General features: G+C 40.1%; 1 protein-coding gene across 5 annotated transcripts in view; it reads right to left on the bottom strand.

Annotated features, from left to right (window-relative positions):
• LOC128688147 (phosphatidylinositol-3,5-bisphosphate 3-phosphatase MTMR3) overlaps positions 1-17,486 on the bottom strand; it is a gene marked incomplete at its 5' end in the record, with an annotated part of 289,396 nt that overhangs the window by 144,776 nt on the left and 127,134 nt on the right. For all 5 annotated transcript variants that reach the window (XR_011392521.1, XM_070089333.1, XM_070089331.1 and 2 more), the window contains 1 exon segment: positions 7,182-7,312. Coding sequence is in view for 4 of the 5 variants with exons in the window: in XM_070089333.1 (XP_069945434.1) it covers positions 7,182-7,312 (131 nt within the window).

Here is a 17,486-nt window from a genome sequence, read left to right as displayed (position 1 = left end):
TCGAGCAATAAAGCAAAAGTGTATGCAACTGAAGTATTTCAGGAATTCTATCTCTGAAATTGCAAGGTCTAAAGGACAAAACCTTAGAGGGAGCAGCCTAAGAACAACTCCAAGACCTTCACCAACTAATTCACCATGTACTTCCAATGGTGTTGGCATAGTGAAACCTGGGAGGGGAACACGTACAGAAATGCCTGATGACAGTGTTAGGAAAGACATTACTCTAATGCACTTCCCAATGGCAGGGCAAAGGCCGTTTACTTGCAAGTATTGCAGCACCTCGAAAAAAACGGTAACATCGTCATTCGTCTGTAGTGTATGCAAAGTAAATCTGTGCATAAAGACTGATAGAAATTGTTTCACAGACTTCCATCTTGCCAATTAGCAATATAGAATCATTGGTCTTCCAAATGAATCTCAGGAATATAGGGATTGAAACTTGCATCACTTTGCAATTTGGCATTGTTGATATTTGCTTCCTTTTTATATTTTTGTAACAATTAAAAAATGTTTTGATAAAAGTTCCATTTATGTTTTTTATATTGTCTGTTTGTATATTAAATTTAAAAAATTGTTTTGGTGTGTTTTATTAACAATTGCAAGTTTGCAACATAGAATTTTTTAATCACTTTGTCGGGGGCGGCCTAATATTTTCGGTCTTCGGAGATTGGCAATTGCTCGAAAACTAACCATCAGAAATCAATTTATATGGGATCAGTGACCTTGTATTGAGTTACTCTATCCACCATAGGGAGTTCAGTTCGAATTTCAAATTTTCGGACCCCTTGCGCGATGAAGGGTTAAGACGAGGTTTGATAAAGCTCATGGTGCAGGGAGGGAGGACCCAGTAACAACGAAAAGGCAGGGCCAGGAGCTGACTCAACCCCTGCAACCACAAATGAGTACAGATAGGTGAATACATACACAATACATACACACACACACACACACACACACACACACACAATACACACACACACACACACAATACACACACACACACACACACACACACACACACACACACACACACACACACACACACACCTCTGGGTTCTATTATAGTTCTTGTTTATTTCCTCTTATCTCCATAAGAAGTGAAATAGAATTCTTCCTCTGTAAGCCATAATTGTCATAAAGAGGCAACTAAAATGCTGGGAGGAAGGGGCTAGTAACCCCATTTCCTGTATACATTACTAGATTTAAGAAAAGAAACTTTCATTTTTATTTTTGGGCCACCCTGCCTTGGTGGGATACGGTCAGTTTGTTGAAAGAAGTAGCTTTGAAAATGCTGGCTGAGTCAGTGGTTCTGGAGATTTCTGGCAGAGAGTTGCAGATTTTAGGCCCTTTTATGTACAGCAAATTTTTTTTAACGCTTTGACTGTCGCAACCCCCAATCCTGAGGTGTCTCCTGGTGTCGCAAAATTTAAAAAAAAAATTATTTTTTCTTATGAAATGATAGAGAATCTTTTCCCGATTGTAATGACACCAAAAATAACGAAATTTGATGGAAAACTAACGGAATTATGCTCTCACGAAGTTAGTGACCTCGGCACTGTTTACAAATCGGCGATTTCGCCCACTTTGAGCCCTATTTTCGGCTAATTCCATTGTTCCAGTCGCCCAAACTCATAGCTATTTCTTTAGAACTCCATTTTTTCTATCGATTGAGTACAAGAAACTGCCCATTTACCGATTACAACTACCTAATAATGTGGTCAGAAATTTGCAATTTGGCCAATTTCACAAAAACTAAAAAATATGACAATTTCAAAATAAGGTCCAGAATGAACAATGCAGACATTCCTGACTCTAAAATAACATTTTCTTTGTTCATCAGTCACGTCTCCAGGCCCCTCTGATATTACTCTTGCTTTCTATTTTGAATTTTTATTCAAACAAAAAATAGAAGACTTACTATTATGCAGACTACTGCAATACTGTAATAATTGTATAAATAACATCAACCCATTCATGACTGCATATTAGAATGGCTAGCTGGACATTTATTGGACAATGGCATCATTTGTTTACTTCTGAACATTGGCAAAAATCAAACATTTCCCCTACTTTGAGCTCCATTTCTAGGTTCTTTTTATAGTAAAATCAATCAAAATCACCTCTATTTCTATAATATGTTTTCCATTCTATCAAATGAGACCAAGAAAACGAGAATACAACCATAAATACTATACGAAAATAGACCACAAAGTCGGCATTTTAATTAAAAAAAAAACGGTCGGAGTTTTTTTCTCATTATGCACTGCGTGCTCCAGGATTTTTTTTATATGGTGCACACTGACCACACAGACCCATTCTCTCACATGTGGGCCTACCAGCTTTCTCCTGCTTGATTTGAAGCCGCTAGAATTTATGAGTATATATACAGTGGACCCCCGCATAACGATGGCATCACATAGCGATTATTTCGCATACCGCTTACTTTAATCGCAAAATTTTTGCCGCGCATACCGATTAAAAACCCACTCACCGATTTTCGTCCGAGACGCGTCCAATGTGCGCCCTCAGCCAGCCTCACATGTGCCGCCCGTGCCATTGTTTACCAGCCAGCCTCCGCGCTAACATCCAAGCATACACTCGGAATATTTCGTATTATTACAGTGTTTTCGGTGCTGTTTCTGGATAATAAGTGACCATGGGCCCCAAGAAAGCTTCTAGTGCCAACCGTACACCAATAAGGGTAAGAATTCCCATTGAAATGAAGAAAGAGATCATTGATAAGTATGAAAGTGGAGTGTGTATCGCCGACCTAGTCAAGTTGTACAAGAAACCCCAATCAACCATCGCTACTATTGTGGGCACCAAAAAGACAATCAAGGAAGCTGTTCTTGCCAAAGGTTTAACTGTGTTTTCGAAACAAAGATCGCAAGTGATGGAAGATGTTGAGAGACTCTTATTGGTGTGGATAAATGAAAAACAGCTAGCAGGAGATAGCGTCTCTCAAGCGATCATATGTGAAAAGGCTAGGAAGTTGCATGACGATTTAATTAAAAAAATGCCTGCAACTAGTGATGATGTGAGTGAATTTAAGGCCAGCAAAGGTTGGTTTGAGAGATTTAAGAAGCGTAGTGGCATCCATAGTGTGATAAGGCATGGTGAGGCTGCCAGTTCAGACCACAAAGCGGCTGAAAAATATGTGCAGGAATTCAAGGAGTACATAGAAACTGAAGGACTGAAACCTGAACAAGTGTTTAATTGTGATGAAACAGGCCTGTTCTGGAAGAAAATGCCAAGCAGGACCTACATTACTCAGGAGGAAAAGGCACTCCCAGGACATAAGCCTATGAAAGACAGGCTTACTCTTCTCATGTGTGCCAATGCTACTGGTGATTGCAAAGCGAAGCCTTTATTAGTGTATCACTCTGAAACTCCCAGAGCGTTCAGGCAAAAGAATGTCCTCAAGGATAATTTGTGTGTGCTGTGGAGGGCAAACAGTAAGGCATGGGTCACTAGGGAATTTTTCTATAACTGGTTACACCATGCATTTGCCCCCAATGTGAAAGATTACCTAACTGAAAAGAAATTAGAACTTAAGTGCCTCCTGGTGTTAGACAATGCCCCTGGTCATCCTACAGACGTGGCAGAGCGACTTTATGGGGACATGAGCTTCATTAAGGTGAAGTTTTTGCCTCCTAATACCACTCCTCTCCTGCAGCCCATGGACCAGCAGGTTATTTCCAACTTCAAGAAACTGTACACAAAAGCTCTGTTTGAAAGGTGCTTTGTAATGACCTCAGAAACTCGACTGACTCTAAGAGAGTTTTGGAGAGATCACTTTAATATCCTCAATTGTGTAAACCTTATAGGTAAGGCTTGGGAGGAAGTGACTAAGAGGACCTTGAACTCTGCTTGGAAGAAACTGTGGCCAGAATGTGTAGACAAAAGGGATTTTGAAGGGTTTGAGGCTAACCCTGAGAGGATTATGCCAGTTGAGGAATCCATTGTGGCATTGGGAAAGTCCTTGGGGTTGGAGGTTAGTGGGGAGGATGTGGAAGAGTTGGTGGAGGAGGACAATGAAGAACTAACCACTGATGAGCTGATAGATCAACTTCAAGAGCAAGAGGCCAGACCTGGGGAAATTGGTTCAGAGGAGGGGAGAGAGAAATTGAAGAAGTTGCCTACTACAAAGATAAAGGAAATCTGTGCAAAGTGGCTTGAAGTGCAAACCTTCATGGATGAAAATCACCCTCACACAGCTATTGCAAGCCGTGTTGGCAACCTGTACACTGACAATGTTGTGAAACACTTTAGGGAAGTGATAAAGGAACGAGAGGTACAGGCCACTATGGACAGATATCTTGTGCGAAAGAAGTCCAGTGACTCTGAAGCTGGCCCTAGTGGCATTAAAAGAAGAAGGGAAGTAACCCCAGAAAAGGACTTGCTACCTCAAGTCCTAATGGAAGGGGATTCCCCTTCTAAACAGTAAGAAGATAATGCTCTCCCCTCCTCCCATCCCATCAATCATCACCAGATCTTCAATAAAAGTAAGTGTCATGTAAGTGTGCATGCCTTTTTCAGTTTGTGTGTATTAAAATTAATATTTCATGTGGTAAAAAAAATTTTTTTTCATACTTTTGGGTGTCTTGCACGGATTAATTTTATTTCCATTATTTCTTATGGGGAAAATTCATTCACATAACGATTATTTCGCATAACAATTACCCCTCTTGCACGGATTAAAATCGTTAACCGGGGGTCCACTGTACGTCAAACACAGTACCTCGTAAGACGAATATATACGGCCGCGACAGTCAAAGGGTTAAGGGATTTAACTGGACACAGGGAATGTCAGATTTTTGTGCTTAGTATTATGTCTATGGGTCCTGTTGCAACTGTTAAGAAAGCGCTTCAGGCCGGGGTTATATTAGAATTTGTTGTTCTGTAAATGTAGATTGCACAGTAGTACAAGTGAATGTTTTGTATAGTGAATAGGTTTAGGTCTTAGAATTGTGTGTGTGTGTGTGTGTGGGGGGGGGAGGGGAGTTGTCTAGCAGTGGATTATATGATCCTTAGCACTGCAGCTTTCTGTTGGGTTGTAATAAAAAAATTAGATAGATCATGAAATAAAACCATACTACATACAAATGAACACCAGACATCAATTATGTGGCCACAAAAAAACAAAAGTGTGACATTAGAACTAAAGTTTTAAAGAGGTTTGATGATGGACAGCAATGCGTGGTTTCATTATTTGCCATTTCTCTTAAGTCGTCGCAGTTTCCAAGAACCTATCCATGACATTAAGTGAAGACTTACTGTACTGTACTTTATCAAATCTTGTGTAGGTATAATGAAGGTAGGCATAATGAAGGTGTCGTTATGCTGTATTTTTCTTAATCATGGTCAACTACACCATACTTCAAGTACCATTGGTAGTGTATAGAAAATCATTCAATGCAGAGGAATCTGAATTTAATGTTTAACCCTTAAACTGTCCAAATGTAGATCTACGTTCACTCGCGTGACACTCCGAATATTTTGAAAAATAAATTTTTTTTTTTCTTTTAAAATGAAGAGCACTTTTTCTACATGTTATAGGACTAAAAAGAAAAATTTTAGGGTCAGTACTTACCAAGGTGCAAGACCATGAAACTGGCTCTGGATGCTCACCTGTCGGCAACGTCGACTCCTGCCACTTTAAGAAGTGTTGCCGATATACTTTTTCTTTTTTAATTGAATTTTTATATTTTTTATGTTCTGATAATTATAATATATAATAGTTCTTGTAATTTCATAGCCAATTTTTGTTCTGACACTAATATTAGGTACTGAAATAGTACTCAAATAGTCACAATCACATTGACAGGTGAACTTTTACACTTGCCTGGGTTATTTACTACTGTCTAGAAATATATACAAAGTATTTATAGGTCCAAGCAATGTTTTAGATACCCTGGCATATACCCTGAAGCATGGTGTTATGAAAGGCATCCCTATACTGTTGACAGCCTAGTGACATATGATAAATGCCCACTGCTCCAGCTAACCCTCCCTGTAGTTGTTATCACTGTTACACACAAACATGTCTTGTCTTTCTATCTGTCTATCTGCTTGTGTCTATTTGCCTGTCTGTCTCTGCTTATCTGTCTTTCTGTCTGCCTGGAGTATATGTAAATTGCACTCCTTGAAGAATCATGTTATGGCATCTGTTATCAGCTCGGTGACATTTGATAAATGGGTGTTCGGGGGAACCCTGGCTTTGTTTTCACTGATACACACAAACATGTTTCTGTATGTGAGTGTGTCTGACTGTATCTTTGCCTGGAATTTTTGGATTATCCTAGGTAATTTACACTACGTATAATAACTGTACTTATGTGTACACGTGAGACAGATATATAGCTAAAGATATAGACAGACAGCCAAAGACAGCCAAAGGAAGCCAGCCGGCCAGCCTGCAGAATACATAAGAAAGAAGGAACACTGCAGCAGGCCTACTGGCCCATGCAAGGCAGGTACATGTCACCCCCCCCCCCAGCTTAAACCAATGACCCATCTAGTCAGGTCACATTCACTGAAGGAAGGAGCATGACATCAGACCTAGTAGCACAAGCTAGTCAGGTCCAACTCACACCCACCCACACTCACTCATGTATTATCTAACCTATTTTTACTTTCCTCTTAAAATGGAAGTGTTAATGTGACATGGCATCAGTGAATCCCTAGTGTTTGCCATGCTATTTGCTCTAGCTGGCTCTCAATTGAACTGGTGCTCCTATAAGGTACTAAGTGCTCCCAGATTTTTTTAATAGTGCACACACTGAGTGCACAGACCCATTCTTTCATGTCTAGGCGAGTCGAGCCTATTATACCAAATTTGAAGGAATGAAAAATAAAATGTTGATCTACATTTGGAGCGCTACGCGTGCAAATGTAGATCTACATTTGGACAGTTTAAGGGTTAAACCATACAGCATGAGGATGTTGAGACATCGTTATTCTTCAGCGAGTCTTAAATGCACATGGATCAAATAATTCAAAGCAAATATATTTTTAAATGAGCTGGCATTAATATGCTAAACTATGAAACTAATAATGCCTTATGATCTAGCTTTGCAAAAACTATCAATGCAAACATCAAGGCTCCAACACTAATAACTAACAATAACTACTCTTAGTACAGACAACTCCAGAGAAACGAGAAAACAAAAATAACAAACCTGTCTCTAATGTTAGGATCAGATGATCGTCGCAGTGGGTGATGAGGGGGTGGAGAGGTACCGGCCAGGAGATCATCACATGACTTAGTTTTAACAAGTTCGCCTCCAGAAGCAGGTTCCTCTTCTTCCTCCTGTTAATAATTATTTTGCTTACCAAATAATCTCATGGGTAAAACTTTTTTTCTCTACAACTACTGATGTAACTGGTGAAAAACAGCAATATTCAGCCAAGCCAACCTTGGACAGTTAATTCTGGTCATCATTCTCTAAATGGAAATACAGTAAACCCTCAATATAATGGACCAATACAGGGAGGGGAGTTGATTGCCCAAGTGTAAAAGAAAATCAAAATCAAAAGTTCATTATATGGAGGATCATTATAGCGAGGGTTTACAGTACTTTGTACAGGCTGAACTCTAATATTATTCTCATTAATTTCAAGTCTCCTAAACATCTTAATCCTTTCATCACACACACACACAAACACACACACACAAACACACACAGGCCCTAACTTGCCTTCATACTTGCAGGTGGGTGATGCTCAATCAAGTTGCACTTTTTGAAAGTTCACCAGGCACTATCAGTAAAATCTGTAAAACATGCTAAAAGCCAGGATTTACATCTTAACAACCTATTTAATAGCATCAAACTCTCTCCTAACTTTAATTACATCCACTAAATGAGCCCCTTCAAAATTAGTTGTGTACTTTAGACTAAATACAATAATCAAGGATCAAAATATCAAAAGCTAAAATTTGTTATTGCCAAGAACTTCGGTATGGTATCACATAACTGTTCATAATAATTAAAGTAATTTATAAAACAAAAAGCAATTTCTGCATAGAAGGTATATGCAAACTACAGGAGAATACACTATCTACATCTAATTTCCTACAATACTATTGTTAGTTATCTACTACACACACACACACACACACACACACACACACACACACACACACACACACACACACACACACTCTTAAGGCGAGGTATGATAAAGCTCATGGGGCAGGGAGAGAGAGGACCTAGTAGCAATCAGCAAAGAGGCAGGGCCAGGAGCTATGACTCGACCCCTGCAACCACAAATATGCGAGTACAAATAGGTGAGTACGTATACACACACACACACACACACACACACACACACACACACACACACACACACACACACACACACACACAGCAAAAAGCTGAAGTGTTACCTCACGCCATTCAAAAGAGCAAGTATCAGACTGTACAACATACAACAAGAAGTATTGTTGTATATCAGAGATTCCTTCTCGTCTGTGCACCATTATACTAGGGGATTAATGAGTACCTGTACCAGTAGTTCATGAAGCACAAGTACACTAGTGGTTCACCAAGCACCAGTGGTATACCAATGTCATATGACCACACACTACTTAGAGAGATATTTCTCAATGAAGAAAATGATAAGAATAATACCACCACCACTACCTTTTTATTCAACATTTATGGTCAATAATAATTCAAAACTAAGTCATTTCCGCTCGCTTAACCCTTTCACTGTCGAGACCCAGCTCACAAACTTGTTCTTAGTGTCAAAGAATTTATTTTGCTAGAGCTCCATTTCGTCTAACGATTGAGTACAAGAAACCGCCCATTTACCGATTTCAACTGACCAATAAAGTGATCAGAAATTAGCAATTTGGCCAATTTCACACAAATTTCGAAAGATGCCATTTCAAAATAGGGTCCAGAATAAACAATGCAGACATTCCTGGCACTAAAATAACATTTTCTCTGTACATTAGTCATGTCTCCAAGCCTTCTTATATTACTATTGCTTTCCATTTTGAATTTTTACTCGCAGAATAAAATAGAAGATTTACCGTTATGCAGACTACTGCATTATTGTAATAATTGTATAAATAATGTCAACCAATTCGTGACTGCATATTAGACTGGCCAGTTGGACACGTATTGGACGGTGACTTCATTTGTTTACTCTTGAACATTAGCAAAAATCAAACCTTTCCACTACTTTGAGTCCAATTTCAAGGTACTTTTCATCATGAAACCAATCAAAATCATCTCTATTTCTGTAATATATCTTCTATTCTATCAAATGAGACAAAAAAAAAAAGAGTACAACCATAAATATCATACGAAAATACATCTCAAACTTGGAGTTTTAAACCAAAAATAGTTTTTTTTCTCATCATGCACTACGTGCTGCAGGATTTTTTTTATACTGTGTACACTGACCATGCAGACCCATTCTCTCGCATATAGGTCTATCAGCTTTCCCCTGGTAGATTTGATCCTGCTAGAATTCTGGTATTAATATGGCACCAGAACTGGCTTGTAAGCCATTCTAGTATGACAGACAGTGAAAGGGTTAAATTTATTTGAAATCAAGAAGAAATTAGTGTTCTTTAAATTTCCACTCTTCCCTTTTCTCTACTATTACAGTGATTAGTATAAATGCAGACATTGTACAGTATTCCTCATTGTATTAATTCTTCAAATGTTAAAATATATGAAGTATCATACAGAATAACTAATTGTGTGTGTCCCTTGCTTTATGCAGTAGATGCATACCAGGCCATGGCTCTGTAGTAGGCTCAATCCCACCAACACTTATTTCTGCATAATAAGATTCCTCAACACATCCCTCAAATTGCATATACAGAATTACCAATAGAAAAGTACATTCACATAACAGCAAACCTGCACAAAGGAAGAGAAAATTGCATGATAATTCACATTTTATTTTACATCATCCATTTTTTAAAAAATTGAGAAACTTGGATTAAAATTGATAACTACTGACATTGTGTGTGGTGGCACTATGTCTGGCAGCTCCCTAACATCTCCCTCCCACCCTGTCTCACCAATGTCAAACTACCATAACACTATAGAAAAAAAAATCACTACAAGAAAATATTAAATAAAATTGACAAATTGCGATATTTTTTTTTTTCCAACACGTCAGCCACTTCCCACTGAGGCAGGGTGAACCAAAAAGAAAAACACAAAAAGAAAAAACTTTCATCAACATTCAACACTTTCTCCATCACTTATACAAAACAGTGAGGAGTTTTTACGAGGATAGTGAGGCTCAAGTTAGAGTATGTAGGAAAGAGGGAAATTATTTCCCAGTAAAAGTAGGCCTTAGATAAGGATGTGTGATGTCACCATGGTTGTTTAATATATTTATAGATGGGGTTGTAATAGTAGTAAATGCGAGGGTCTTGGCAAGAGGCGTGGAGTTAAAAGGTAAAGAATCACACAAAGTGGGAGTTGTCACAGTTGCTCTTTGCTGATGACACTGTGCTCTTGGGAGATTCTGAAGAGAAGTTGCAGAGATTGGTGGATGAATTTGGTAGGGTGTGCAAAAGAAAATTAAAAGTGAATACAGGAAAGAGTAAGGTTATGAGGATAACAAAAAGATTAGGTGATGAAAGATTGGATATCAGATTGGAGGGAGAGAGTATGGAGGAGGTGAATGTATTCAGATATTTGGGAGTGGACGTGTCAGCGGATGGGTCTATGAAAGATGAGGTGAATCATAAAATTGATGAGGGGAAAAGGGTGAGTGGTGCACTTAGGAGTCTGTGGAGATGAAGAACTTTGTCCTTGGAGGCAAAGAGGGGAATGTATGAGAGTATAGTTTTACCAACGCTCTTATATGGGTGTGAAGCATGGGTGATGAATGTTGCAGCGAGGAGAAGGCTGGAGGCAGTGGAGATGTCATGTCTGAGGGCAATGTGTGGTGTGAATATAATGCAGAGAATTCGTAGTTTGGAAGTTAGGAGGAGGTGCGGGATTACCAAAACTGTTGTCCAGAGGGCTGAGGAAGGGTTGTTGAGGTGGTTCGGACATGTAGAGAGAATGGAGCGTAACAGAGTGACTTCAAGAGTGTATCAGTCTGTAGTGGAAGGAAGGCGGGGCAGGGGTCAGCCTAGGAAAGTTTGGAGGGAGGGGGTAAAGGAGGTTTTGTGTGCGAGGGGCTTGGACTTCCAGCAGGCATGCGTGAGCGTGTTTGATAGGAGTGAAGGAAATAAATAGTTTTTAATACTTGACGTGCTGTTGGAGTGTGAGCAAAGTAACATTTATGAAGGTATCATGTGGGATTCGAACACGTGGATAGGGTAAAGTAATACTCACGTAGGCTGGAAGTACGTATAATTACGGATAATGTGGGGAGCGCCCAAACAGCCTGCCTGCCACCTTGCTCACTCTCGTATGACTGACTGGCTGCCCACAGTACCCATATGTGAGGGGGTCTTTGAATACTGCTGTGGTCAGCACAATATGAATACAGACAGTGACTCAGGCAGAGACGGTTGGTAGTGAGTCATCTACTGGTACACTGGTTACTGGTAACTGGTTACTACTACTGAGAAAGGGATTCAGGGAAACCGGCAGGCCAGACTTGAGTCCTGGAGATGGGAAGTACAGTGCCTGCACTCTGAAGGAGGGGTGTTAATGTTGCAGTTTAAAAACTGTAGTGTAAAGCACCCTTCTGGCAAGACAGTGATGGAGTGAATGATGGTGAAAGTTTTTCTTTTTCGGGCCACCCTGCCTTGGTGGGAATCGGCCAGTGTGATGATAATAATAATTATACATAATCACTGTTTTTGCAGAGGTGCGCAGATACGACAGTTTAGATGTCCCTCCAAGCAGACTTTGTACTTCTCATTTCCAGGACAAATCCAGCTAACCCATTTCCCTGAATCCCTTCACAAAATATTACCATGCTCACACCCCAACAGCTCATCAGGTCCCAAAAACCATTCGTCTCCATCCACTAACACACTCGCACATGTTTGCTGCAAGTCCAAGCCCCTCGCCCACAAAACCTCCTTTACCACCTCCCTCCAACCTGAGTTTGTTGACAAGAAGTGCTAGAGACCATCAATACATTTTTGTTTAACCCTTTCAGGGTCCGTCCCGTAGATCTACGGCTTCACGTTGAGTGTCTAAACTGTAGATCTACGCCAAAATTCTAGCGCCATCAAATTTAGCGAGAAAACGCTCATAGGCCTACATGTGACAGAACGGGTCTGCATGGTGGGTGTGCGCCATAAACAAAAAATCTAGGCGCCCGTATAGCATTGTGGGACTGCTGGCTCAGTTACCCTTGCTCACCATGCCTCGTCGCAAGGCAGCTTTCACTCCAAGGAAAATTGGGACTCTCCTCTTCCTATCTGATAGTTCTGACAGTGATGGAAGTGGAAATGAAGACGAATTCTTTGGCTTTGATCAGTTAGTGACCGAAAGGAATGACCAGGATATCGATAATAGTGCAGAAAACCCTGACGATCCTCAACCTTCTACCTCTGGTGTAGGCACTCGTCAGTCACGGTCAGTTGTACCTCAACGCAAGAGAAAACTATTATTTTCGCGTGGCCAGGCCTCTGACTTCAATAATGATGACAGTGACGTGGATTGTGATTTTATTGCTCTTGACGATCATTCGAGTAGTGATAGTGAGGAAACAATCACCAGTGAAGCGTTGGTATGTACGCCGCCGCATGCACTCGGGTAGCGTACCCTATGCCATGCCCAGGGGACAGTACATCCCGTGGCCCTACACCAGGTATAGACAGTGATAGTGAGGATGATGTGGCTACACTTGGCATGGATAGACCACAGGCATCAGTAGATGGTGGTAGTGGTGATGGTAGTGCCACGGCCATGCGTGACTCACCAGCCCAGGCTGGAACCCATGCTGCTGACTCTGCAGTTCAAGGACAAAGCGGAGCATCAGCCACCAGCCCACCACAACCACAATTACCCGCACAACCAGCCAATGATGTCCAGTATCCACCAGCAAACCGTATCTGGGGTTGGCAGCAAAATCCCAATTTTGTTACCAAGCTCCACCACTTTGATGACTCTGAAAGTGGAATTCTACCAACTTATCCCCTTGGAAACACTGCAAATGAACTGGAATTCTTTGAACTATTCTTTGACCAGCCCTTGATGGAAACTATTGTCAGGGAAAGTAACGAGTATTTTGAGTGCACCATGGCAAATACGATCATATCACCACAGTCAGGACTACACCGGTGGAAAGAGACGACTGTTGCAGAAATGTATTTGCTTTTTGCAACAATAATGCTTATGCCTGTCTATAAGCATAATATAAAAGGATACTGGTCCACAGATCAGCTAATTTCTACCCCGGCCTTCAGTGAAATCATCCCAGTGAACAGGTTTATCTTACTGTTACACATGTTGCACTTCTCTGACAAAACCAGGCCTGACAGAAGTGACAGGTTAGAAATGTTTTTATTTATCTCGAACAAAAGTTCAGCATGTACTTTTATCCATTCAAGAATCTTGTAATTGACAAGTCTTTGATTTTGTTCAAAGGTAGACTGTCATTCAAGCAGTATATACCGAGCAAGAGGAAACGCTTTGGTATAAAACTGTTTGTGACTGTGACAGTGGCCTGGTATTGGATATTGTTGTATACATGGGAAGTAAAACATTGAAAGATACCAAGATGTTATTGGGTATCCCAGGTGACGTAGTGAGAAGCATGATGGCACCTTATCTAGGTAAGGGGCATACATTATATACTGATAACTGGTACACAAGCCCATAACTCAGATTTCTTGCGAGTGAACAAGACAGATGTGTGTGGCACAGTGCGTTCTAATCGTAAACATATGCCCAGGCTCAATGCAGGTGCTCGTGATGACGTGCAGGTGTTCACTGCCAATGACATCATGGCATTACGGTGGCATGACAAACAAGATGTCAGTGTTGACAACCATTCACCGTAACGAAATGCAAGGCAGTGGCAAAGTTGATCGAGTGACTAATGAACGTATTCGAAAACCAGTGACAGTGATTGATTATACACAAAACATTCGCTTGGTTGACAAATGTGACATGCAAATTGGCTTTGTTGATTGTGTTCGTAAAAGTTACAAGTGGTACATGAAACTTTTCATCCATCTCATGGACATTTCAATGCTCAATGCATATAATATTTACCAAATGAAGACTGGCAACAGACCACCATATGGTGAATTTTGTTTGTCTGTTGTCAGACAACTCATAATGAAGTACCAGGTAATAACACCTGCTATACAACGAGGTCCTCGAACTCCTCAGGATATACCCAAGCGTTTGAGGAGTGAAGGTGATCATTTCATAATACAGCTTCCTTCAACTGAAAAGAAATTTGCTCAGAAGAGATGCATCGTCTGTGCACAAACAAAACGACGGCAACAAAGACGCAAACACACTCGGCTTGTGTGTGAGGAATGTAAGGTACCTCTGTGCATGGTGCCCTGTTTCAAGGAGTTCCACATTCTCCAGCAGTTCTAAAACCATGTCCAGTGATTGTAAATATGTAAATATATGATAGAACATTAGTATTATACAAGATTTGTGCATGTTTATTGTAATAAACAACAGTGGTAAACAATAATAACTTTAGTGCGGTTATTATGTTCAATACAATGAGTTTATATATATACAGTGGATCCTCGACATTCGATACTAATCCGTTCCTGAGAGCTATCGAATGTCGAAAATATCGAAAGTTGAATTAATTTTCCCCATAAGAAATAATGGAAATCAAATTAATCCATGCAAGACACCCAAAAGTATGAAAAAAAAATTTTACCACATGAAACATTAAGTTTAATGCAATAGAATAATTACACGAACAACAATAACAATAGATTAATAACAATAGAATAATTGGCACCTACCTTTAATGAAGATCTGGTGATGATTGATGGGATGGGAGGAGGGGAGTGTGTGGATGGTGTTAGTGTTCAGAAGGGAAATCCCCTTCCATTAGGACTTGAACTGGCAGCCTCACCATGCCTTACCACACTGTGTATGCCACTACGTTTCTTAAATCTTTCAAACCAACCTTTGCTGGCCTTAACTTCACTCACATCACAACTAGTTGCAAGCAATTTCTTTACCAAATCATCATGCACTCCGACACACGCACTCCACTTTCGTACTTTGCAATCATCTCTTTCTTCATTTCAATAGTCATTAGCACCTTTCTTCTCAAAGGGTTGGCACTAGAAGCTTTCTTGGGGCCCATGGTTACTTATTTTGCAGAAACAAGCACCAAAAACAGCGATAATATGGATAATATCCATATTATCCTTAGATGCACGCACACTGGCTGGCTTGTAAACACTGGCACACACAGGGCAGTTCAGGCCACATGTGGACACGTCTCGTACGAATCATATCGAATGTCGGGTTTTCCATCGAATGTCAAGGCGAAATTTTTGCGTTAAAATGCATCGAATGTCGATGCCTTTGAATGTCGGGGGTCCACTGTACATTATATACAGTATTGGTCTCTCAGGCCCCAAATGTTAGTAGAAAAAAATTAGAAAAGAAAAGAAAAAACTATAAAAAACATTAAATAAAGTAATGCGCGTATGTCGAAATCGTCGATGTTGCCGCCACCACGTCATTTTTGGTCCACTTCTAGTCACTGTATCTCAGTAAGTACTGATCAGAATTTTTTTTTTGTCTTATTACCTTCACAAAAATATACTCTTTAATTCTGTAAGAATTTTTTTTTTTTTTTTTTTTTCAAAATTTCTTGGACACTGGAGCACCACTTCAGATTTTGGCCTTGGACCCTGAAGGGGTTAATACACAGTTATGCAATCCATGTTAATGTGTCACAACAGTAACACAGAAAAGCAATTTGTATTCAGAACTAAATCATTATATAGTCATTTACGAAAATACATACTATAACCAAGATTATATTACTAGTTAGTAGTAGGTTGGTAGACAGCAACCACCCAGGAAGGTAATACTGTCCTGCCCAATGAGTAAGACAGAATCCTGTATTTGTTTTACATAATTGTAGGAGAGCTGGTGTCCTTATTCTGTCTCATAAACACACATGGTAACAGGTATATCTTGCTACTTTTACTTACACTTAGGTCACACTACACATGTACACATTTATGTATACACATTCATCCGAGTTTCCTTTGGTTTTCTCTTAACCCTTTGACTGTTTTGGTCGTATATATACGTCTTACGAGCCACCATGTTTGACGTATATATACTCATAAATTCTAGCGGCTTCAAATCAAGCAGGAGAAAGCTGGTAGGCCCACATGTGAGAGAATGGGTCTGCGTGGTCAGTGTGCACCATATAAAAAAAAAATACTGCAGCACACAGTGCATAATGAGAAAAAAAAAAAACTAACTGTTTTATTTAATTAAAATGCCGAATTTGTGGACTATTTTCATATACCCCTACCATCCGACTTACGACCAAGCTTAGTTCTGACCAACCAGTCGTAAGTCAAAATGGACGCAAGTCGAACCTTCGAAAATTGCCGACATACTGGGTAGGCCATAATGTCAAACCTTTCCTATATAAACTACATACATAATACTGTAATGTAATGTACAATCATTACAGTGGTCCCCCGCTTTTCGAAGTTCCCGACAATCGTAAAATTCGCCAATCATAGGGGTATTTTCGTATAAACATGGACTCGCTTTTCATAGGTTGACTCGCGAGTCATAGTTCGTCCAGGACACGTACACACGGCGTGGGCCAGGGCGGCAGCCAGTCTGGCATTGTTTACCAGTGAGCGAAGGTCCCCTCACGTGCTCCAGCGAAATATTTCATAATATTCCATTTGTTTTAGTGCTTGCAAGCACTAAAGCTACCATGGCTCCAAAGAAAGCTCATAGTGCCAAGCCTGTGGTAAAGAAGGTGAGAAATACGACTGAATTTAAGAAAACCATCATTGAACAATATGAAAGTGGTACAAGTGTGGCCGAACTGTCCAGGATGTATAACAAACCCTACACAACCTTATGTTCCATAGTGGCCAAGAAAAATGAAATAAAGGATGTTGTTGTTGCAAAGGGAGTAACTATGCTGACAAAAATGAGATCACCAGTACTGGAAGAGGTTGAGAAGTTATTATTGGTGTGGATAAATGAGAAACAATTAGCAGGAGATACTCTTATGACTTCGTTTATTTGTGAGAAGGCTAGGCAGTTGCATGAAGATTTGGTAAAGAAATTGCCTGCAAATAGTGGTGAAGTGAGTGAATTTAAGGCCAGCAAAGGCTGGTTTGAGAGATTTAAGAACCGTACTGGCATACACAGTGTGGTAAGGCATGGTGAGGCTGCCAGTTCGGACCACAAGGCGGCTGAAAAATATGTGCATGAATTCCACGAGTACAGAGAGGCTGAAGGGGGAACCTTATGTTCACACATGAACTTTTTTATTTTTCGTTCGATTTCTTTCATTTTTTTTGTACGTAAAGAAGCACCTTTCAATAGCAATGTGAC

Source organism: Cherax quadricarinatus, chromosome 2 (assembly GCF_038502225.1).
Source record: "Cherax quadricarinatus isolate ZL_2023a chromosome 2, ASM3850222v1, whole genome shotgun sequence".
Lineage (NCBI taxonomy): Eukaryota > Metazoa > Arthropoda > Malacostraca > Decapoda > Parastacidae > Cherax > Cherax quadricarinatus.
Note: the sequence above shows the minus strand (reverse complement) of the source record. Positions and strands in the feature narration are given on the sequence as shown.